At 37.4% G+C, this 24,286-nt stretch overlaps 1 protein-coding gene across 3 annotated transcripts in view; it reads left to right on the top strand.

Moving 5' to 3' along the window:
• Positions 1–622: 622 nt before the first annotated feature.
• The window catches only part of LOC6042130 (protein held out wings), a 40,671-nt gene continuing 17,007 nt past the window's right edge, over positions 623–24,286 (top strand). For 2 of the 3 annotated variants that reach the window (XM_038255955.1, XM_038255954.1), the window contains exons 1-2: positions 623–1,367; positions 1,443–2,511. In XM_038255955.1, coding sequence (XP_038111883.1) covers positions 1,552–2,511 — 960 coding nt within the window. In that variant the 5' untranslated portion in view covers positions 623–1,367; positions 1,443–1,551. Of the gene's footprint in view, positions 1,368–1,442; positions 5,544–24,286 lie in introns of those variants that run through there. The other variant, XM_038255953.1, reaches the window with a different exon arrangement.

Below are 24,286 nucleotides of genomic sequence, written 5' to 3'. Positions count from 1 at the left end.
TCTGATCACGCCTTCCGTCGGACGGGGAAGTACATGTCCCCGGTCTAACCTAGAGGTTAGGTCGTTAGCTCAGTCCAGGTGTAAGAGTCGTCTCCCTGGGTCCTGTCCCGGTGGAGTCGCTGGAAGGCAGTTGGACTCACAATCCGAAGGTCGTCATTCGAATCCCGGGGTGAGTAGAAGCTTAGGTGTAAAAAGAGGTTTGCAATTACCTCAACAATCAAGCCTCCGGACATCTAGTTTCGAGTAGGAATCTCGCAATCGAGAACGCCGAAGCAATACTGTAGAGCCTAGAGCGAATAATTTGATTTTGAATTCAGAACAATTCCAACCTCCCACCACCCTTCGGTTCCTGTCCAACAAAGCCAAAGGGGGCACACGACCGACCGACTCCGACTCTGCTCTTAGCTCTGTGTGCACTGGTCATCAATCGGCAGCATCTCACACACCGACACCGAGTCGACTTAAGCCATGTACAGTTACACCATCGCTCGCCCTCATCTACTTCTGTATGCTGCTGCTGTGTGGCAAAGATCATCACACTGTGCTCTACCTCTGGGCGCGTGTGTGTGCGTGCGCCGCGGCGATCCGTTCTTTTCAGGGGTCGGCTCTCTCGGGCAAGTTCCGTTCGATTATTGTCAACTCAACCGTACGTCGGAACAGTCGTGTGGATTCTGCGCGCGTGTGTAATTTCCTTTACATTTCTCACTAATCGGAACAGTAATACAAACCTTTTGTACAACACCCGTTTTGGCATTGCGCTAGAGTAGCGATAAAAGTGTTTTAGTCGCGCATACTAGAACACGCACACGTACGCCGACAACGACTAGGCTCGTTTTACGCGTGAAGCTTAAGCTTTGTTCTAAGCTTGGTGATTCGTGGTACTTAAGCGTGGTTTTTTTCGCTCGGTAAATTCGCGTCCGCGAGGTCGTCCATATTCGCGAAAAAGTGCACATTTTGGTGCCCGCAGCACGCCCGCACAGACTCAATTAGTGCTCGTTTGAGGGAAATTCCGAAACAGATTGGAGCCCGCAGCAGAAGGCGACGGCGCGACAGCGAATGACCGTGTGAAGAGGAGGGGCCAAGGAGCAGCTTACCGACCGACACAGTGTGTGAATAGAGAGTGTGGTGTGTAGTGCGCACGAGCGACTTAGGGCGGCGCAGAGTAGTGTGAGAAGCGCGAGGGCGCAAGTGTTGGTGACGAATAAAAGTTTATTTTTTTAAATCACGATTTTTTTGGAGTCGTCACCGAAAAAAAGAAATTGGTTTTGGGGGAGAGAAAAAAAAACACGCGAGTGAAAGGAAGAAAGAGAAATTTTGGCAAAACAAGTTGGAATTCCGATGGAGATGCAACACTGAGTTCGATCTAGGTTGGATACTGGCAGAACCGAGTCCGAGTTGCGCGGAGTCTAATCTGAATCTCTATCTCTATTTCTCCACTGCAGTTGTTGAGTGCATTTGATACAGAAGAGAAGCTCGAAGAAGCGATTGATTCGCGTAGAACGGAAGAAATTGTACAAGCGGTTGAGCGAACACACATCTACAGGCCACAAGATGAGCACGTACAGCAATTCGGACAACTCCCAGTCGACGCAGAGCATTGCGGACTATCTGGCACAGTTACTTAAGGATCGGAAACAGCTGGCGGCCTTCCCGAACGTATTCAACCATGTGGAGCGCCTGCTGGACGAGGAGATCTCCAAGGTACGAGCCTCGCTCTTCCAGATCAACGGCGTCACGAAGGAACCGCTGACGCTGCCGGACGCCGATGGCGAGCTGATCACACTCAACGAGAAGGTTTACGTGCCAGTCAAAGAACATCCGGACTTTAACTTCGTGGGTCGAATTCTCGGACCTCGCGGAATGACTGCGAAACAGCTTGAGCAGGAAACCGGCTGCAAGATCATGGTCCGGGGGAAGGGCTCGATGCGGGACAAGAAGAAGGAGGAAGCCAACCGGGGTAAACCCAACTGGGAGCACCTGTCCGACGATCTGCACGTGCTGATCACCGTCGAGGACACGGAGAACCGAGCGTCCGTCAAGATCAAGCGAGCCCTCGAGGAGGTCCGGAAACTGCTTGTGCCACACGCCGAAGGCGAAGACGAACTCAAGAAGCGACAGCTCATGGAACTGGCCATCATCAACGGCACGTACCGGGACTCCAGTACGAAGGCCATGGCCGCCGAACTGAACTTCGAAACGACGTTCGACGGCTGGAAGCAGCTCGCGAACGAGCACCGTCTTATGAACCCCGCGGCCATCAACACGCTCGCCCAGAACCAGCTGGCCGCTGCGGCACGAAATGCCGCCAACCCGCTCGGCGCTCCGCTCATCCTGTCGCCACGAATCTCAGTGCCAACGACCGGCGCTAGCCTCATCCCCGGCTCGGCGCCACCCACCATGGACCACACCACCGGCCTCTTCTACACGACCGCGCCCTACGCTGACTACGCCAGCTACGCCGCGTTGGCCGCCGCCGGAAACCCGCTGCTCCAGGAGTACGCCGATCACAGTGTAGGTGCAATCAAAACTCAAAGAAGGCAATTCGCGCCTCGAGATCATCCTTACTAAAACCGGGCTAGGGGGCAATAATCAGCAATTCAACACACGCATAAAACACACATAATTTATATATATACTTCTATTATATATACATAACTCTATTTTTAATAACTTTTTTGTTTTTAATCATTGTTAATTCTGAAATAGTTATAAACAAAACTGCACTCACATCTAATAATAATAATTCAAACAACCAAGATCTTACACATCTGATAATAACTCTATAGCAGCGTTTAGAACTCTATTAAAACCTATTGTCAATAACGATCTAAAAACTAAGCAGATTAAGGAGGTAAGAAAAAAAAAACCCGCACAAACAAAACACTAAGTCTCTTTACTTAAACCCCAAAACAAAACAACAACACAAAAAATATCATGCTCTTCCACCACAATCTCTACAAACGACCGTGCAGGCGCGCTCTCGGTTATCAGCCGAATGTTTTCCCGAATGACTAACGCCCCGTAGTAGAGTAACGCACAGACAGGCAGACTTGAAACTTTTATTTATTGTTTTGTCAACAGTAACGGTCACTTTGAATTCAAACATTCTAAGAATCACGTCTGCTTGTCTGTGCTTAAACCTAAACCCGCATCAACACTACTTTTTACTCTCATCTCCCTGCCCCTGATCCAGATTTTTATTTTCATTTAGTGAATTGTGAATCCTCCGTGCTTGAAATGATATTTAAAAGCAACAACACACACAAACAAGTATCCCACCTTTCACGTTTACTCACAAACCATTTTTTTTTTAAACATTTGCACTTCTATTGCGATGAAGTTTTGCGGTGCTCAAAATATCACTTTTATGTTTTTTATTGAGTTTTTTTGTTGAAATGTTCTCCAAAAGTTTTCAAGGTGTTTATAAAAAAAATAAAACAAGGATCATTTAAAATATAGCAATTTAAAGATGATGAGAGAAATTCAAATGAGAAAGAGAGAGAGGTAAAAAACTCTCTCCGACATAATCGTTTTTTTGTTATTTTTTCTTCTGTTAGAAATCCTCTCATAAAAAATTATGCAGTATTGTGTAAAAACCTAATTCTGCGTAAATATTAGAAACCCGTTTTTTTCTACAAGTAATCTAATTTTTTTCTATTTTTTCAATTTTGAAATGAAAAACTTGAGTGCAATATGTTTCTGAAAATGACAAAAGCAGTGATATTTTGAGCAACGTGAAAAATCATCCATCTAGCAAAATAATCAAACAAGAGTTGAACAAAACAAACTCAAAAACATAATCTTAGTATGCCTTGCGTATGAACGAGAAAGAGAGAAAGAAAGATGCATATTCGATAGATCGTTTTTCGTATTAACTTGGTGCCATGGTAGTCTCGAAATATTTACCCCCCACAAACAAAACAAACAAACAAAAAATGCATTGTTGGTTTCGCGCGTGTCAGTTTCAGTGACAATAGGAATTCAGCGAGAGAGAGTGATTGTCACTTTCTCCAATCAAAAAAGCAAAGTATTCTTTAATTTTACCGCAACACAAATTTAACGCAAATATGTTAAACAAAACAAACAATCCGGACTCACTTACGCGCACTTGTAAATTAAATAAACGCAAGTGTCGCATTTCGCTAGGAGCTGTTGCGTGTGCTAATATTGTTTATTGTTTAGAGAAAAATATATTAGATTTGGGCTCGGCTCGGCGCCGAGCGCAAGTAAGCCGTGAGATTTTTTACGATTTATTTTACTTAAAAAGCAAAATCTTTATTACACAAAAAATCAATGCAGAATCCTCGATTCTCACGCATTAACTTAAAATGCAAACACGCACACACACAAACACACTGACTCACACACTCGTACACAAACAGGAAGTGTGTGGGACAAGAATAACACGTAATCTCAGAAATTATTAATTATTAGATGTGTTTTTAACTGTTAGGAGTTAACTTATACATTGTATAGTGCGCTAAGTGGACAGGCAGGCGGAGCAGAAACAAAATAATTTTATTTTTTCCGCACTAGCAAGATGGAAACAAGTCTATATTTTATATATTAACGTATTAACAAGCAAGAAAACAAACAAAAAACAATTGCAAATGGAATTGCAAATAAAACAATAACGTAACTAGCAAATCAACAAAAAAAGGAATGAAGAGGAATGCAGAGGCGGATGGAATCAAAAAAGCAAACAACAAATGCAAGAACCCAATAATAACTAATCTGAAAACAAAACTAGCAAAAAACAATCTCTTTTTATTCTTCTGATCATATTGTTATTAATAACGCTATCACAATCTCTTGATTAATATGCCTTACTATGTAATACTTTCGAATGCAGAATGCGCTGAACATCATTCATTTGTGTGTGTGACTGGGCAATCCAAAAAACGGATAACGCAAAACAAAACAAAAAAGAAAATAACTGTGGTGAAAGTTTGCGCAACCTTGTCTCTTCTGTCCAACTCTGTACTAAAAACCCGTTCACGATTGTCGTCTGCCTATAGCGAGTAAGAGACACACACACACACAGTTGCTGATTGGAATAACAAGTCTAATGCGCGTGCCTCTTTGTTAATCAACACTAAGCAAGAAAAGGGATCAAACATCTTACAAAAATAACCCACGCGTATTAATGCAAGCGCGCTGCACTCACTCACCTTTGTGAAACGGGGAAGGAAAAGGATGCCCGAATGTGTTGCAACCGGAAACCAGTAAGGAAAAATTAACCCATCATTAACATTGTAATCATTTTCTATTAATTTGGATTAATATTAGTGTCTCTTCTTGATAAGTAATGATGATTAATAGTAACACGTACAAGCAGACCGCCGACTAAATAATTTCTAATTTGTCTAACCACAAAAAAACGGCCGAATAATAAGCAAATAAAACCACAAGTCCGCAAAAGAAACTCAACATGTTATTAATTATTAATCTACTATCTCTTATCATTATTAACGATTTTCTTAGATTAATGATTCAAGTGCACTTCTAGCAATAATAAAAATAAAATTATTACTAAATAACAATAACAACTACTTTTTTATTTATCTCAACACTCACCTCTTCTTACTCACCCCGATCATGCTCTCTCTCTCTCTAATTTCCATCTAATCGTCGAAAATAATCCCCCTCTCTCTCTACTCTACCTATATCGTCGTCTAACCTTTGCGTTGCGGGATGACACTGCGCCTGTTTCTAACGAATTCTAACTCTTTGCCTTCATTTATCCGATAAATTTGCCCATTTCGATCACAAACTCTCAACTCTCTGGAAACAAATGAGCTTCGCCTGTGGTGCCGTTTCTGACGGAAATAATCCACCCATGTTGCACTACTCAACGAAAATAACATAATATTGATAGAATGTCATTTTTGATCAGAATAAGCATGGTCGATACTTTAGACTTCAATGTTTAGAGCGATATTGTGATTTTTTTTTAGGAATCTTTCCAACAAAAGTTGACTTATTGTCTAGTTTGTGGATCATATTTTAATCTTTGGTGTATTCCAGTGATTAAAAAACATCAATAAAGTTTTAATGAGTACTCACTGAGAGGAAAATGTCAGTAAACATTGATAAAATAACAAAATTCGACATTTTTGAAGTTGATGTCAGTAAACGCTTAGTTTGTTCAAGGTATGATAAATGTGAGCTTCCTGAACATGATCCAATCGACACAATGGAATTTGAGTGGATTCCCTGTTTATAAATAAAATTATAAATTTAGGGCATTATTTAAGCAACCATGCGCACCCACGTTTATCTATGGGGGCGCATGGTAGATCAACATGATTCCATAGCATTTTACCATTATATTTACTAGCAGGGAATTCATTAAAAATTAGTTCGGTGGATAGAAACGTGTTCCGAGAGCCCAAATCTATCATACCTTGACAAAACTTAAGCATTCATTGACGTCAACTTCTAAAATGTCAAGTTGTGTAATCAAACTGGACAACACAATGTTCAAGAGCCGTAATCGTCAACAAAAAGAGACTTTTACTCTCTCTCTTGTGTGCACTGTTTGTTCAGAAAACCTTTAAAATTATCCGATAGCCGATTGACTTTTACATGTTTGGAATCTGGTGTTGCTAAAGGAGGTATTAGACTATGACAAACAAACAAACAAACTGGCACTTTTTCGTGTTTGACAGTTTGCCAAACAAGCAAGCAAATGAAAGCAAACAAACAAGGCAGACAAACTGTCAAAAAGTGCTTGTTTGTTTGTTTGATATAGCCTAATACCTCCTTAACGAAAATGTCAGATTTTAAGGGAAGTGTCGTTTGGTAATTAATGCTCTTTTGAGACATCATCATGTTTCAATTCCATCGTTTAGGAAAGTTCATTGCTGATTAATTCATTCAAAATATTTAGAAATATCTCTATTTTTCTATCAAAGATATCCAAAAATAATATTTTCAAAATCACAAGTAGACTGCTTTTTACGATCAAAAATTATTCTAGCTTTTATAACGATACTACTCACTGACAAAAAATAATCCCGGGTCTGTTGAAAGTCTGCTCTCTGTCCGAAGCGTACCTGTAAGCCTGCTGCCGCTGAATGTTACTTATAACGTGATGAATCTTACGTGACAGGTATAACTGTGTTCGTCCTCTAAGCGTTTATGTTTAGTAAATTTTGCTTTAAGTGTGTAATAATTGTTGTGATACTTGAATTATTTTAAATCGTTAAACTCACGTAAAACGATGAATTCATGACAACCAAGTGCCATCAGTGCGGAGGGAATCGGTTAGTGTTAATTTAAACTGTAAATAAGTCATAATTTAGCTGTCAATTCTCAATCTGTTTGCCACCGCGTTGCGTTGGATAGTTTTGCAACACTCTAAAAGTTTTTTTTTGTGGCAAGCATGGTGAGATTTTAATGTTGGCAGATATTTTTACACCATTTGATAACGAATTGGATCGTTTTAAAATTGAATCTCTTCTCCAGCTCTTAAAGTGACAGGAATGTCGATGGAATCGTTAACATCCCAACCGTTAACCTTCTGCTTATCAAATCAATTTCCCCCCCGATTGAGCCCGACATAATCAGCCATACTTAAGAACATCCATAAAGTAAAACCTGAAACATCGTTAAAAAAGTTCGAAACTGTCGCCAGCAAGTTTATTTTTTATCACCCTCGCGCTCCATGTCGTGTATCTAATACATTTTAATACGAAGTTAGAAAAAAAATAAAACAACTTAAAAGGACCGGTTCGATCCCCGAGAACGTCTTCATTAACATACCATTAAAAACTGGAAGTGTCACTCGCGCGATGCAATCGCGGTGCATGTCTGCATGATTCTTTGAGCAAGATTGGCGATCCCGACACCGATGGAGATGTTTTGTAACGGCTGTGCAAAGTTATGTTCGCGAAACTTGTTAAGGAATTAGGCAAAGATATTTGTGATTATCGATTAGTGATTTATGACTACAGTCCAGACTCGATTATCCGAAGCCTCGATTACACAGTCCAACAAGATTTTGTCTCTGAGACGAGTATATGTGTTCCTAGTAGAATTTTGCCTGCTGAATCCGAATCCGGGTCCAGAATTTCTCCAAATGGTCCCAATTTTGAGATACACCCGTTTGAAATGTTAGTTTAGGCCAAAATTAGCGACTTTGTTGACTATTTTACAAAAGAACTATTGAATAAACAACTAAAACAATACATGTATCTTAAAGTTCACGTTTTTCCCTTTCTGAACAACCCCTGGTTTTTAAAATTTGATTGTTTCTACGCATATTTATAACCGTTTTAAAATTATATTTTCAGTTTGTTCTCATTCAAGTTTTTCCAACTTGCATGCAAGTCAAATTCTAATTTTAAAATGGCTATAAATATGCGTAGAAACAATCAAATTTTAAAAACCAGGGGTTGTTCAGAAAGGAGAAAACGTGAACTTTAAGATACATGTATTGGTTTAGTTGTTTATTCAATAGTTCTTTTGTAAAATAGTCGACAAAGTAGCTAATTTTGGCCTAAACTAACATTTCAAACGGGTGTATCTCAAAATTGGGACCATTTGGAGCAATTCTCGACCCGGATCCGGATTCAGCAGGCAAAAATCTACTAGGAACACATATTCTCGTCTCAGAGACAAGAAACATTTGATTTTTTGTTGAACTGTGTTATCCGAAGTTTCGATTATACGAAGTTCGATTATCCGAAGTTTTGTATAGGACTTCGGATAATCGAATAACGAACAAAATTTTTTTTTGTATTTTTTCATTTTGGATTTTTTTTTCATTTTCTTATTTTTAACATCAAATTCGAGTTCTGCGATCCCGTTTTAGTCAAATTTGAATGGTTGATTGCCTTAAAAATTACCAAATGCCATTTATAAGTATTTCGTAACAGCCATTTTGGCCGCCATCTTGGATTTAGAAATTCTAAATTACTTTAGAGTAGTTTATGGGTCATACTGAAGCTTGACCATCAAAAATAAGACAAAGAAAATTTTTTTTCGTGATTCGATTATACGAAGTAAAATTCATCTGAAGCCTTCGGATAATTGAGTCTGGACTGTACTCATTTTAGCTTCGCATTCGCTTGGAGACCGTGATTTTAGCGGATTGCGGACTGGATTTCGCCATGTATATTTGCCATATTTCCAGGAAGGAATTTGGAAGATGGGAAGTGTTGATGCTCCACTTTTTTAAGGGGATAAGGGAAAATCTCCACGGTATCCCCCTTAGGTCTAATATTGCTTCTAAAAAGTTCAGTTATCTAAAGGATTGTTTGTTAATGTTATTTTTCATAGTTTGAAAAGCGTACTTGTTCTTAAGGAGAGCTTGCAAATCTAGCGTAGCTGTTCAACCTTGAAGTTTAATTAACACGTTAATCATTCAAATTTTTATGACGATTGCACTTTTGGAAGACGTTACACGCGTGGAATTCGAAATGCTTCACGACTGAAAGCGCTTTTTTACGACCTGCCAAGCTGCTCAATCAATTAACGTTGAAGCGTCTCCAGGGCCTCGTTCTAGATTTGTGATCCGACTTCCAATACTTCAACAAGAGGGGCGCATTTTCTTGGGGCATGTCCCACGGGGTGAACAGGTCACCTCCATCAGCCATCGTGGCCATCCGGAAGGTACTGCACAGTCCCTCCTCTCAAGCCGGCTTAAACCCAGCTTAAGTTGCAGTTATTATTAATAACAGCACGTCATTGACGTTCGCTACTTGCTCTGTACAGCAAAAAAAAAAACAAATGCTGAGAAGGGGTTACAACTTGCAAAACATAAAGCGCTTTGTACAACCGGGGACGACTGCAAACGATTGCCGCCGCGCGATTATGATGATGTTTTCGTTTTTCTAGAGCGCAGCAATGACTTGGGACGACGTCCACCACCCTGAATGGGTTTCTTTCAAGTTTCTCACACGAGCTAAAACAGCATCTCTCGAGCGGGATTGCTGTTCTGTTGAGGCGAATAAATGGGCAAATATGTGGGGCTGTCACCCCGACTTGGGCAGAATACGCTGCATTTCGATGACCGGTTATTGCTTTGAGAGATCTCCGGCATGATCGATTGAATTGAACCGGTGGGGTAGTTTGCACGAGTTGTTGAGATGGTTGGCTAGTAGTATTTCACTAAAATAGGGGATAAGTCAATTCTGAGTCTTCTTAGCTTGTGCTGATTTGTAATACGTTTCAAAAAATCACTTGAAAGGCAACGAAAGATAATTACTTCTGTCAGCCTGACTGACACTGCATAAATAGTGGCTCGTTTAATCAAACTGCTAAAAAGCATTTTCTTTCAATAACATTTCTCAACCCATCCGTTTCCTGAAATCTAGGAAAATGTCTGTGAATGTCCAACTAACTATCGTTTCCAAAAGTTGATATTTTTCAGCTTTGAGATCATCTGAAGAAAAAAAAACAAATTCATTCCAAAAATAAGTCCTTCCCAAATGTTAGTCTCGATCTGCACCAAATCAATCGACCGATCGGTCGTCGAAAACCGTTTCGACCTCCCCGAAACTGCTGCCATCACGTAGCCAGAGGAAATTTAACGAGCAAACAAGGAAAATACAACAAACCAACCGGCGCGGCGGCCAGGATGTAAATAGACCCCGTGATTACTTTCGCCATTTTGGCGTGCAGCACACACGGTCCAAAATTAGATGACCGGCTTATCTTGATGATGTGTGTAAGGGGGGGGGAGGGGGTACCGTTTGGCCGTCAACTCTATTGTAGAGGTGGCTTCCGTAGCGTTTCTTACGGACTTTGTTGAGAAATTTCTGCGAGGAATTTGGAAAACTTTGGAGAAAAACGTGCCGTCGGATTGCAGTCTGGATTTTGTCATGTAGATGATTTCCAAGCTCAGGTTATGCAGGAATTGAGCATTGGGAATAAAACCAATTCTACCAGGACAGATCCGCATTACAATGACAGTCATCCCTGTAACGACATAGGTAGGAAACGAAATTTGGAAAATGGAGATTCTCCATATTTTTAAGGGGATAAGGGAGACTCTCCACGTTATCAACAAATAAGCTTTGCTTGGAGTTCAAAACAAGCATCAATGTTAAGCGAGATGAGTTGTTGTCAACGTCTAAGGTTAAGTCCTTTTGATATGTTACCTCAGAATCAGCCGGCTTTGAAAAGCTAAAAGGTCTAGGAAACACCCTAAGCAAGCGTTACAACCCTTTGATACAACCACGAAAATAGAACCAACTCTTTCACTTTAATCAAGCTCAGAATACAATTGATTGTGAAAACAACGCAAACATTCCAGAACAAAAAGCATTCGTTTTCTCCCCAAACCACACATAAACAACCCAGCATCAGTCGGTCGTCCTCAGTCGCGGCTAAGCCGAAAATGTGTTACACTGCGCGCGTCTGCTTATTTTAGTATATTTCATCCACAAACACGGACGTACCGCGACGTTCACGCACACACCACCTCAAGCGTGTGTGTTTTAGTTGTCTCGTTACTTCGTCCGGCCGCGAGATGCCCCCGCGTTGTCATGACTATAAATAATTTCGCGGTTTCACCGACTTCAACTCATGGACCAAGCGTTCCAATCTCGCCACGCGCACCTGTATTGGTACCGGGCCGGGCTTGTATTGGTGCCAGTGACTTAGTTTAAACCTCTGGGGCACACACAATCAGCCCAGAAGAAGATGCTGAGGCTGTTGTGGTGGATGCTGGATTGCCACAGAGATGATGGTGTGTGCGACTGGCAAACAGATCAACGGAGAGTTGTGTTTGCGCTCAATATGGCTGTCAACTCGGGGACGTCGTTTTCACTCAGCACCCCCTCCTGAGGAGTGATAGAAGCGATGTACTCGAGATTACCCCGATGCGTGTACTTTGAGTTAGAGTGATTAGTCATTGTCGTGCGCGATCAATGATGTTATCTGTTGGATGGTTTTGGTATCTTCAGAATCTCTGACGACTGATAATTTGTTGTTGGTCTTTTTCAATCTCGTTAAAATATCTCATGATGTGTTTAGGCCGTTGCAAATATTTTTCAAAGTTTATGTCGCCCCCCCCCTTCAAAATTGGTCTGAAAAATCAGGGGGCAAAAAAAATAATTTTCCAAAAAACTTCAAAATTTCCATGAAAATAGAAGTCTAATCAACTGAAAACAATCTAAAATGCATTTTTCTGCAATGATAATCATTTTTAGCATGTTTGGGCTTGTTTAACAATGTTTTGAATTTTTATGCAATTCCAATGTACAGCACGGCAAACAAATTTTTTCGCAAAAAATGTTTTTTTTGTCAATACTTAGATATTTTGGAAACTAATGATGGCTAAACAACTGGACAGGTGTATGATGCCTTTTTAAACACTTTTTTCATTCAAATGTTGAAACCATGGCTCGTAATTTCAATTTTTATTTTTTTTTTGCCCCCCCCCCTCGACTTTGGTCAGAGTCGAGGGACATAAACTTCAAAAAATATTTGCAACGGCCTTACATTTGGATTTGGTCGCAATGTTTACTTAATCAGTTAAGGTTAAGGAGTTGCTATTGAAAGTTTAAGTTTGTATGTACATTTTTAGAAAAAAAAAAATGGGGATGAAATGTCAAAATTTTCGATTTTTTCCCAATAAAAACACAGTTGAATGGAAATATTGTCAAGCGTAAGATTCTAATGTGAAATTCAACGTTCAAAAATTTTGTCGAAGAGTGCAAACCGATCCGACTTGATCCTGAAAAATTACACAGAAAAAAAGTTGAATTTTGGAAGTTTGAAAATTTGGTTGGTTGAATATTACCTGGGTGCAGAATAGTGGTTCGCAAAGCAGCCTCAATTTTGAACTGTCAAAGCGGAACCAATTTATTGTTCGCAAAATGCTACCAGGAAGTGGCAAGTATTGTGATCGATCTATAATTTATTTTGTTTTGTCATCACGTGGAAAACAAAAAAGGCCTTTTTTGGTCTCCCATCGTTTAGTCTACGAAGAAAAAAAAGCGCGAAGAAGTTATTTTTTCAGCGAAAACTTTAACATCAACAGATCCAAAATGTTTAAAAACAATTCACTTCAGCAGCAAAAAAATATGTCACGCTTGAGCTTGAACATAGCCTTCTACTTTATTTATGTTTACAGCTGTAGTGCAGATGTATTAATGGGGAGCAGTGGGGAGCTTTCGAAAATCACGTTACGCATTCTGTCTTTTCAGCACCCGGAATATTACCTCTTTTTGTGTAATATTACTTAAAAAATGTGTTAAAAATGTGAACCTGATGAATATTCATCAAAAACTGATGAAAATTCTTCATTTTCAGATTTAAAATTAATCATTTTTTTGACACAAAATCTAACTTTGTTTTGTGTATTTGCGATTTAAGAAAGACGTTTTTATATGAAAAAATATTTTTCACTGATTTTAACGAATATTACCACATCCGGTTGATATTTTCCATCTAATCCATTGCAAAACCCATCTCCAAGTGATATCTCCTAACCAGTCGCCGGTTCAAGGTTTGGTGCAAGCGGAACCCTATCGGACAATAAACTCATCAACTTTATCCTCAACTATTCGTTAAATGGCGAATAAACGCCACACCCCTGCTGTGCAGCAGCAGCAGCTTCTGCAAACACAGCTTCTGTCGATAATTTCTTCTCAATTAGAAGCTCGTCTGTATGGTCGTTAGGAGAAGCTCACTGTAGTGGGACATGATGGAGATTTACATGGAAATAATGAAGATTTACATGGAAATGATGCACTTCGAAAAAAAAAACTGAATTATTTCCGAATAGAGCAAATTCAAAATGACCGTTATCTTTGGCAATAAAATACAATGGATTTCCTCGTCTGCTTGTCTGTTAGCAGAGGTTCTCTGTAGTGGGACATGATGAAGATTTACATGCAAATGATGTAGATTTACATGGAAATTATGCACTTCAAAAAAAAAGATCAAATTCAAAATGACCGTTATTTTTGGCAATAAAATACAATGAATTTCCACGTCTGTTTGTCTGTACAGTGTACACCCAGGCTTGCTTTTTGTTGCTAAAGTACTTCCCTTGTCATTCCGCAAATCGTTAGGACAGGGGAAAATGCATGGTGTCCCTGTCCAACAAGTTAATGACTTCACTCTCTCTCTATCACTATCATTCGCGGAACCAGCATCACTCGGAGTTGCGCAAAAATTCACGCATTGTCACTATGAGCCTCACGTAGCGTCAGCCTCATAAAATAACAATAATAACTTGCAACGACGACGACGACGACGTCGGCTACGTATGCGAAACAAAATATGGTGTGTGCCATTTAGTACTTAAACCTGCGCGCGAGTTAAGCCAAAACAGTATTTATGTATTTATTTATGTTGTGTGTCGCGCTCTTTAATGACACTATAGAACTTTCGCATACTAACAGGGTAAACACATACCTTGGGTGGCGGTTGGTTGAGACCAGGGTGGGACTGTCCACGAGCATGACAACTATTCGCCAGTCATGGAGTTTGAAACAGTTGGTTTTATTTTCTGCATTTCACCTTGTAATTTTATTGTCGATTGATCATTCACAAATCAATAGTTTTACAACAGTCGGAGTGGAATTATACTTGAAGATAGAGTAAAATGACCCCGATTTTGTTTGATAGGTTTATGGTAACACCGAGAGTATGATGCTCTCGAATTATCTATCTACTATGTGAGAGTTTAAACTCTTCTTACTCATCGAGTCGTGGTGGTCGATACTGTAAAGGCACGTTTTATTAATACGAAGATCATGGGATTAATTCCCGAAGTAGTTTTTCGCTCTTTTTTTTTTTTAATTTAAAGAACTTTTTTCAAATTAGTTCACTTAAAAAGTAGAAAAATCCAATTAACGACAGGCTACTGTTTTTTTTTCGCAACGCTTCCGAATTCCACAATTGGCAAAAATATTTAGCACATATGCTAAATTTTGCTGACTGCATGATAAACAATGGTGGCTCGCGACCATCATGACTTGGCCAAATGCACTAATCAAGGCACGGCGGTCTGTTTGAAGGAGGTCGAACAAAAAAGACTGGCAGTCACGACTAACCAAACCCCCTTCCTTCCTCTCTCCGTTTTTTTGTGTTTGCTACTATTGTCGCGAAACTCAAAGAAAAGCTATTAATCTGTACTCACACCACTAGTCATTGCGGGGTTAGTTTTTTTTTCCTGAAACTGCTAATGCTCTCTCAAATCACACTACTAATTGCATCACACTAACGAAAAAAGGTTGCGCGGGGACGCCATTCTTGTTTTTTGTTTTGTTTTTGCGTGAGTTTTTTTGGTGTCGTGTAAAATTAGCGTTAATTCGGAGAGAAAAGGAGATCAAGGAAAAGCAATGGAAAACCTTTAAAATTAGTCAAATATGCTTGCTACAAACACTCGAATAACTGCTGCGGACGGAAACAAAAATGTATTAATTATGAAATCAAGTACAACTGTTAGGCTTGCGCTGGCTTCTACTTTAATTATATTTAAATCAAAACAAAACAAACAAAAAAACTAGCAAATGTGTTAAGGAAGGATTTCAAACGCTAAGAGTACGCCATATGTCATGACCAGCCAAAAGTTTACACCTTAATATAATACGTTAGAGAACTATATTTCCATATTTGTAGATAAGAGCGTGAGATGTTGCTTCTATAGAACAAATAAACCAACAAATGTAATCGATTAGGGAAAAAAAATAAAACAAGTACTCATCTACAAAACAAAAAATATGCTAATAATGTAACCACAACCTGGAACGTACTTCATATGTTTGTGAAACAAATAATAATCGTAATAATATTTAATATACCTATAACCGCTCAAAAAATGTTGAATAAAACACAACCCAACTGACCCCAACTAGTTTTAATTTCACGACCTTTCTTGACTAATGTGCCTAATCAATCTCTCGTTCTACTACAACAACAACCAAAAAAAAACAACCGTTGATTCACCCTCCAAACACCACAAATCTTTCGACTCTCTACTCACACCCTGCTGGTCCCCATGATCGGTTGCTCATGTCGTCCACCATCCACCCACCAGTGTCTAATACCTTCTTCTTTTTCGTTTGTGTACATCGAGAACTTACTCCCTTCTGATTTTCTTATGTTGTTGCTGGTAACTGTTTCACTTTTCCCCTACCGGATTTTTGTCATCGGACTGTCTTCTGTTGAATAAAATTAATTTTCAATACATTGCATGCTCATCAGCATCTAAGTAAATCCTTATAGAACTATAATTTTTAAACAAATTGTTTGGTGTAATATTTGTTTCTGTTTTTCACTCCTTTGAATGAAAATCTGATTCAGACAAACTTTTTAATTTAAATGATTCAAGTTTTCAAAAATTCTGAAGCGTTGTTGGACATTAGTGTCCAAGCGATGTGGCGATGTTGCGTAAACCTTCGGGCTCACCTGGAATTCAGTGGGTTTTTGCCTTAGGAACAATGTTTTCATACAACAAAAAATTCCCAAAAAATCGTTTAGAACTCACGATTTGCGATTTACTGAAAAATTACCTGATTTCATAGAAAATGTCATATTTTGATCTTGAACACTGACAAATTTTTTCAAGTTGCCCCGTATTTCACTTCAAATTGTAGTTTGGGGTCCCACCAATAATGTTCGGTATTCATATTGATTCAGGAAGTCGTCATTTTTCATAGACAACATGACAAAGTTGAAAAGAATATTTTTACTATTACGAAATTCTCTCAAAAACCAACTTAAAAAATGCCGCCAAAACCATTACCATCATATTGTAAGCAACTTTTTTTTGAACAATTTGAAACAATTTTGGAATAATAAGTTTTTGTCACTCCAGGGTCAAGATACAGTCATTTTAGTAAAATAAAAATGACGAATTTTCAAAATTGTCAATGCAAACTGATAAAAAAGAATCAATAGTTTCCATTGATTCGACTATGTGACGTAAGCACCATTGAGAAGAAAAGTATTTTAAACAAACCTTAAATACCGTTAATACTTCTAAATAACTTCTAAATCACATTTTTTTAAAATTTTGCTGAAATCCGTTTTATTATGAAAACACTCTTGTTTAATAATTCAAATAAGTACGCAAAAAATACAAAAAAATAATATTGAACACTAGTGCGTCCATCCCGGGAATTTCCGGGACAAATTTTTGCAAAACCGGAATTCCCGAATCTTTTCATATTTTGTCCCTGGAATTCCCGAAATTTAAAAAAAAACAAATTTTGGTCTGAAAATTCAGATTTGGTTGTGGAAATAGACGAACAGTTGAATGCTCAGTAATCAATAGGAATTTTTAAGCATTAATTTGGATTATACGAGAATTTTTTTTTTAAATTTAGTTAAATATCCACAAAATGCCTAGCGTTTTAAATGTTTCCTATTTAATTTTAATTATATTTTAAAATACTTTCTTTTAAATTTACCTATATTTAGGATTTTCAACTAAAAAAATATCATATTAATTTATTTTTCATCAAACACTTGCATCTGGAGCAAATCAGGACAAAAGAAACGAATTAAGACAGCTGAGCAGTTCTCTAGGATTTCGGTCATTCGATTTTTTTGTATTTTTTAATCCGACTGAAACTTTTTTGGTGCCTTCGGTACGCCCAAAGAAGCCATTTTGCATCATTAGTTTGTCCATATAATTTTCCATACAAATTTGGCAGCTGTCCATATAAAAATGATATGTAAAAATTCAAAAATCTGTATCTTTTGAAGGAATTTTTTGATCGATTTGGTGTCTTCGGCAAAGTTGTAGGTATGGATACGGACTATACTGGAAAAAAAATAATACACGGTAAAAAAAATTTGGTGATTTTTTTATTTAACTTTTTATCACTAAAACTTGATTTATGAAAAAACACTATTTTTTATTTTTTTTTATTTTTTGATATGTTTTAGAGGACATAAAATGCCAACTTTTCAGAAATTTCCAGGTTGTGCAAAAAATCTTTGACCGAGTTATGATTTTTTTTAAACAATACTGATTTTTTCAAAAATCGAAATTTTGGTCGCAAAAATTTTTTAACTTTATTTTTCGATGTAAAATTGAATTTGCAATCAAAAAGTACTTTAGTGAAATTTTGATAAAGTGTATCGTTTTTAAGTTATAGCCATTTTTATGTAACTTTTTTCAAAATAGTCGCAGTTTTTCATTTTTTTAAATTAGTGCACATGTTTGCCCACTTTTGGAAAAAATATTTTTTTAAAGCTGAGAAAATTCTCTATATTTTGCTTCTTCGGACTTTGTTGATACGACCTTTAGTTGCTGAGATATTGCAATGCAAAGGTTTAAAAACAGGAAAATTGATGTTTTCTAAGTCTCACCCAAACAGCCCACCATTTTTCAATGTCGATATCTCAGCAACTAATGGTCCGATTTTCAATGTTAAATTATGAAACATTTGTGAAATTTTCCGATCGTTTCGAAAACAATATTTTCAAAATTTTCAAATCAAGACTAACATTTTAAAAGGGCGTAATATTAAATGTTTGGCCTTTTTGAAATGTTAGTCTTGATTTGAAAATTTTGAAAATGTTGTTTTCGAAAAGATCGGAAAATTTCACAAATGTTTCATATTTTAACATTGAAAATCGGACCATTAGTTGCTGAGATATCGACATTGAAAAATGGTGGGCTGTTTGGGTGAGACTTAGAAAACATCAATTTTCCTGTTTTTAAACCTTTGCACTGCAATATCTCAGCAACTAAAGGTCGTATCAACAAAGTCCGAAGAAGCAAAATATAGAGAATTTTCTCAGCTTTTCAAACATATTTTTTTCAAAAGTGGGCAAACATGTGCACTAATCTAATCTAATCTAATCAGATCCGCAGCCAATATTTCGAAGGGATCCTGGAGAGTGCCTTAGGTTAGATGACGCCTAGCACTCTTCTTGTCATTTATTAACATTTGTAGTGCGCCATTGCATTAGAATGCATTGAAACATCACAAGCGTTAAAGCGGCCAGGCCTACTGCGTAAAGCCGTATCGCAGAGATGACTCGTAATTGGGTTGAGTTTGAGCACTGAGTGTTCGAACAACAACACAATTCTGAATCGACAGGGGAGGAAGAAGCGTGGGGACACACCACCATACGCTCCGAGATTTTGGTTGTATTCGTTGGGAGCTATGAAGGTTTGGTGCTCCGGGACCCTCTGGGATGGGACATTGTATTTCCACGAATGCCCTGGACACTATTTGCCGTGGTTATAGCGCCACAACTCGCTCTCTGTAACAGTAGGGGAGAGTGGGGAGACTTGATCCCCGGGGACACTTGATCCCAAGCCTGTATCTCGTCAGCATGTGGGTAAAACAATTAGCTTTGTTCTAGAAAGTTGTGCGAAATTAACTAAAACTCATTGTAGAAAACAAAGAAAAAAATTAAAAAAATGTTAAGATTGAGTTACACACATATTTCTAAAACGAGCTGCCAAAAACTTCCAAGAGATCTTTTTTCTTTGTTTTAGTATGTATAGAAAACACTCATAAATTATTAAAAAAAATATTTTTTATACATGAATTGTTTGATAAACTTATAAATTCCAAAATCCTTACGCATTTGATGTTAAATTTATCGTCATACTATTTTTACAATCAATTGTTTAAAAAAGTGCGTTTAGGGAGACTTGATCCCTGCATTTTTACAGTCACTGGAATCAGCCTCAAGATTAATTAACTGGGCTGGGTTTTCATACATAGTTTCCTTTAGTATAGTTGTACATAACTTACTGCAGTTTGAAACTTTTTTCAAAAGTTTTGTAAACAAAAATTTCCAGCTTTTGTAAACATGCTTAATTTTGGTCTAAAAAATAATATTTTAAGTTTTCAAATATTTTACATACTAAACTTGTTATATTTTGAACACAAACTTGCAGGTTTTATGTGAAATTGCTGTAACTTATAGAAAATTAAAAATTTGGATGAATAAGAAACATTTTGCTTAAGTTTTCTTCAAAATGTTGAAAGGGGGATCAAGTTACCCCTAACATTTTTAAAATGCCGGTTTAAAATATTTTTTTAGAACGCTTGGCATGATTCGAAGAGTTCATCTGATGAAATACCCTTATAAGCCAAACATAGATGAATGTTTAAGCTTTCAATTCATGGAAAAAGTTTATAGTTTTGTGATAAATTGACAGAGTTATGTGCGATACAAAAAAAGGGGATCAAGTCTCCCCACTCTCCCCTATTCCTAATTCCAGTCCACGCTCACCAAGTCGTCATGACCTAGTGGTTAGCATTTTTGCTTACCAATCCAAAGGACGGAGGATCGAACCCCGCCTCGAGCGACTTTGATTTTTCGTTCATATTCATCATTTCAAATTTATGTGTTCTTAACTTTCTCGTTGGGAGCAGATGGGAATCGAACCCAGAACCATTCGCTTACAAAGCGAACACCGTAACCAGTCAGCCACGGCCGCTCCTAAAAAAAAAAGTGGGCAAACATGTGCACTAATTTAAAAAAATGAAAAACTGCGACTATTTTGGAAAAAGTTACATAAAAATGGCTATAACTTAAAAACGATACACTTTATCAAAATTTCACTAAAGTACTTTTTGATTGCAAATTCAATTTTATATCGAAAAATAAAGTTAAAAAATTTTTGCGACCAATATTTCGATTTTTTGAAAAAATCAGTATTGTTTAAAAAATTCATAACTCGGTCAAAGATTTTTTGCACAACCTGGAAATTTCTGAAAAGTTGGCATTTTATGTCCTCTAAAACATATCAAAAAATAAAAAAATAAAAAATAGGGTTTTTTTGCAAATCAAGTTTTAGTGATAAAAAGTTAAATAAAAAAATCACCAATTTTTTTTTACCTTGTATAATTTTTTTCCAGTGTAGTCCGTATCCATACCTACAACTTTGCCGAAGACACCAAATCGATCAAAAAATTCCTTCAAAAGATACAGATTTTTGAATTTTCACATATCATTTTTATATGGACAGCTGCCAAATTTGTATGGAAAATTATATGGACAAACTAATGATGCAAAATGGCTTCTTTGAGCATACCGAAGGCACCAAAAAAGTTTCAGGCAGATAAAAAAATACAAAAATTAAAATTGAAGAAAAAAGACCGATTCCGTGGAGAACTGCTCAGCTGTTGAAGCTATTTTTGTTCTGCAAAATGTTTGAAATGAAAAAAACAATATGTAGGTACACCGTTTACCAAATGTATTGCTCTAAAATCTCCTGTTTGTATTCGGACTGTAGTTCCGATTTTCCACAGTTGACAGTAGTGAGATAGAAAGATAATTTGTAAAGTATGTTTTATATTAAACATGATGTTCAAAACATATTTAACATTTTACATTGGCTGGTATCATTTTATTTGACTTCGCTCTTTTTTTTTTAAACCAGTTCAAAGATTTTGTAAGTCATATAAACAAATAAACAAAACTAATATTTTAATAAGACATTTTTTTGAATCATATGGTTAGAAAATTGTGGTTCATTTTAAATCTAAAGCAAAAAATAAAAAGGAAAGAACATTTTTTTATTTTTTTTATCATGCTTTTTGAAAACTGCTGTCGTTGTTCAGAATGAAGCGTAGGTTATCACCAATAAACAGTATTATGCTGTTTCTATGATTATATGTTTGAAAAACATAACAAATATGATAAAACATAGATTTCACGACAGTTTCTACAATTTCCCGGGATCCCGGGAATTCCCGGGATTAAAAAAACTCGTTTTCTGGGATATTCAAAACCCGGGAAAATTGGACGCCCTATGAATACAAAACTACTTTCTGTGAGCCTGGAAAAATAATATTTTTCAATAAATTAAATAAATTCTCGTGAACGATTTCGAGAAAATTATGTCAATAATATTCTCAAGAACTTATTTATCATGTTTTTTCAAGTTTTACCTTAAAAATCAGTTTTTTTCATTTTTTTTTTTAAAAAAAGAAAAGTCAATTCAGAAATCGGAAAGTTTTGCCTTCCTGACCTCACTGAGGAAAGGCTATAAAATGTATCTCTTAATTTGACCTCATAGAGACTCACCTTCACGTAAAGGTACATATCCAGAGTTTTTTTTTAAAGAACCAATAAACTATTGTCTATCATATGTTTATAGGACCTAATAAAAAAAACTCTAGATATCGACTTAGAATTAAGATCTGGTTATCTGGTATGAATAATGAGTCAAATTGACAGAACACTGAAAGGGTCCGCCCTTTTTTATCTACTTTGGATACCCATTAAATGTGAAGAAGGTACCAATCACCTAAGGGTGGATTAAGTAACGTTTTTTAAGTTCTGATTCGTTGAAGACACCAACCCTTTTCGAAAATGTGTTCTCAAGATAAAGATTTTCGAATTAATGAATAGAACTTTTGAACGAAAAACTCCTAAATTTGTGTAGATACTTACATGGAAGAAACAATGATTCGAAAATAATTATTTTGGACACAAGAAATTGATGGAATTGAAAAACATTTATCTTTTATATTTTCACAAAGTATGAACACAATATATTTATAACTATTCACTATATTTTATGGCAACTCAAAAAAAATAAAATAAAAGAAAGCATAACATAAAGTGATTTCAAACACAAATTTTTCCATCATAAATTAAAATACATCATATCTTCAAAATCCTAATTGCGTGCCCTCGTGCTCAGTTCCCATAAACCGCCCACGCTCAGCCGCACAGCCGTCCATAATGACGACGACGACAACGACTCGGAGTAAGATTTTGGAGTTGTGCCCAAGGGAATCTCGTATTCCCACACACATTCAAACGCCAGCCGTCTTCCATCAGTTGGTTGTTAGTTGGAAAAATTATTATGCACACCAAGCAGCACTTGGTGGCATGCGTGTATTTTCGAATCTTGTGTGAGCTCTCTTCGAAATGGCCTTTTAGGCGCCCAAACGCCCATGCGCAAACGGCCCCATTTTGGACACACTTTGTCAGCATTTGGCCCCAGCGGACATGGAGTGAGAGCAAAAAAAAGGTGATAAATCAAATCACACCGCCCCCGCCACTAGTGATCGGACGGTAAGGAAGATTTTAACATTAGGGTGGTTCAACTTTTGGGAACGAATTGAAAAGTCACGAAATGTTTTTGAAAAGGTACTTTTTATTTGAAAATTTCAGTTAAAATTGACAAAATTGAAATTTTAAAAAATATATCATTTTATGTTTGAAGTTTCCTCGCATTTCTTTTCAACATCCAAAAAGCCATAACTAATTTTAGTTAAAAATAATATTACAATAAATTTTGAATATTTTTGTATCAAAAAGTGGTCAAAGACAAACAAATTTGACGAGCTTCCTGAACAAAATACACTGATATAAAAATTCACACCATTTCCATGCGATTTTTTGAGTTTATGGTTTGAAAGTCCAATTTCGCCAAATATTTCTGTAGAAATAGCCTCAGTCTCTCCTGAAAAAAAAAATCCAAAATCATTTACTAAAACTGTAAATGGTCTAAACGTCAAAATCGGTCAACCGATCCCGTATTTAGCTTGGAATTGCTCAAAATCGATCAAAAATGTAAATATAACAACCCGAGAGAAATTGAAGTCTTTTGTATACACAAAAGCTGAATCACTCTAACATTTCGCGTCACTGTCCAAACGTGGAAGCTCCCCCTATAAATCCTTGGTGTGTGCATGATTCATAAACGGGTCGAAGCCGCGTGACCATTCGACAAGTGGCTTATTTACATCGAACCCGACTGCGAGGCAGCGCAAAATCTGGACCTGGCCAAATTAGTATTCCATATGAGACAAATTGAATTCAAATTGTCGTGTTCTCGCCGCGCAAAGGATTGTGCAACCTGTCTGGGGGTGAGGAACACGTCGTTTGGGGCAAGGGCGTGGGAAGACCAAACCAGCAGCGCCGAGTGCATACATTGTCCTCCCGGAACGGCGCTCAGGTCTCGGGCCAAATTCATGTGTCACTTTCCGAGCTAATGGAATATCGTTGGACCGGATCGTCGTTAGACGCCCCAACTGAACTTAATCTACATAAGTTTTCAAAATGACTTTTTTGAAAAATGTTGAACAATTTATTCATTCTGTTGATATTTGTACTTACTTTACAAATTTTTCAGAAGTTGATACGACCTTTTCAAATCACCTTCAAGCCATACAAATTAAAAGTCCCCATCGTTACACTTCTAAGGCCGGTCTGTGGAGACACAAACAAGGCAAAAAGGTCTCGTGTAGGCGAGGATTGGGTAAATATGGTGATCTATAAAGAAAGACAGACCACGCCAGCAACCGGCTGGTCCGCGACTCAAAGATGGACAGTAATAATTTCGGAAAATCGTTAAGCGAGATTTCGGTCCGGAGGTTTAGTTTTT

Source organism: Culex quinquefasciatus, chromosome 2 (genome assembly GCF_015732765.1).
Source record: "Culex quinquefasciatus strain JHB chromosome 2, VPISU_Cqui_1.0_pri_paternal, whole genome shotgun sequence".
NCBI classification, from domain to species: Eukaryota; Metazoa; Arthropoda; class Insecta; order Diptera; family Culicidae; genus Culex; species Culex quinquefasciatus.
Note: the sequence above shows the minus strand (reverse complement) of the source record. Positions and strands in the feature narration are given on the sequence as shown.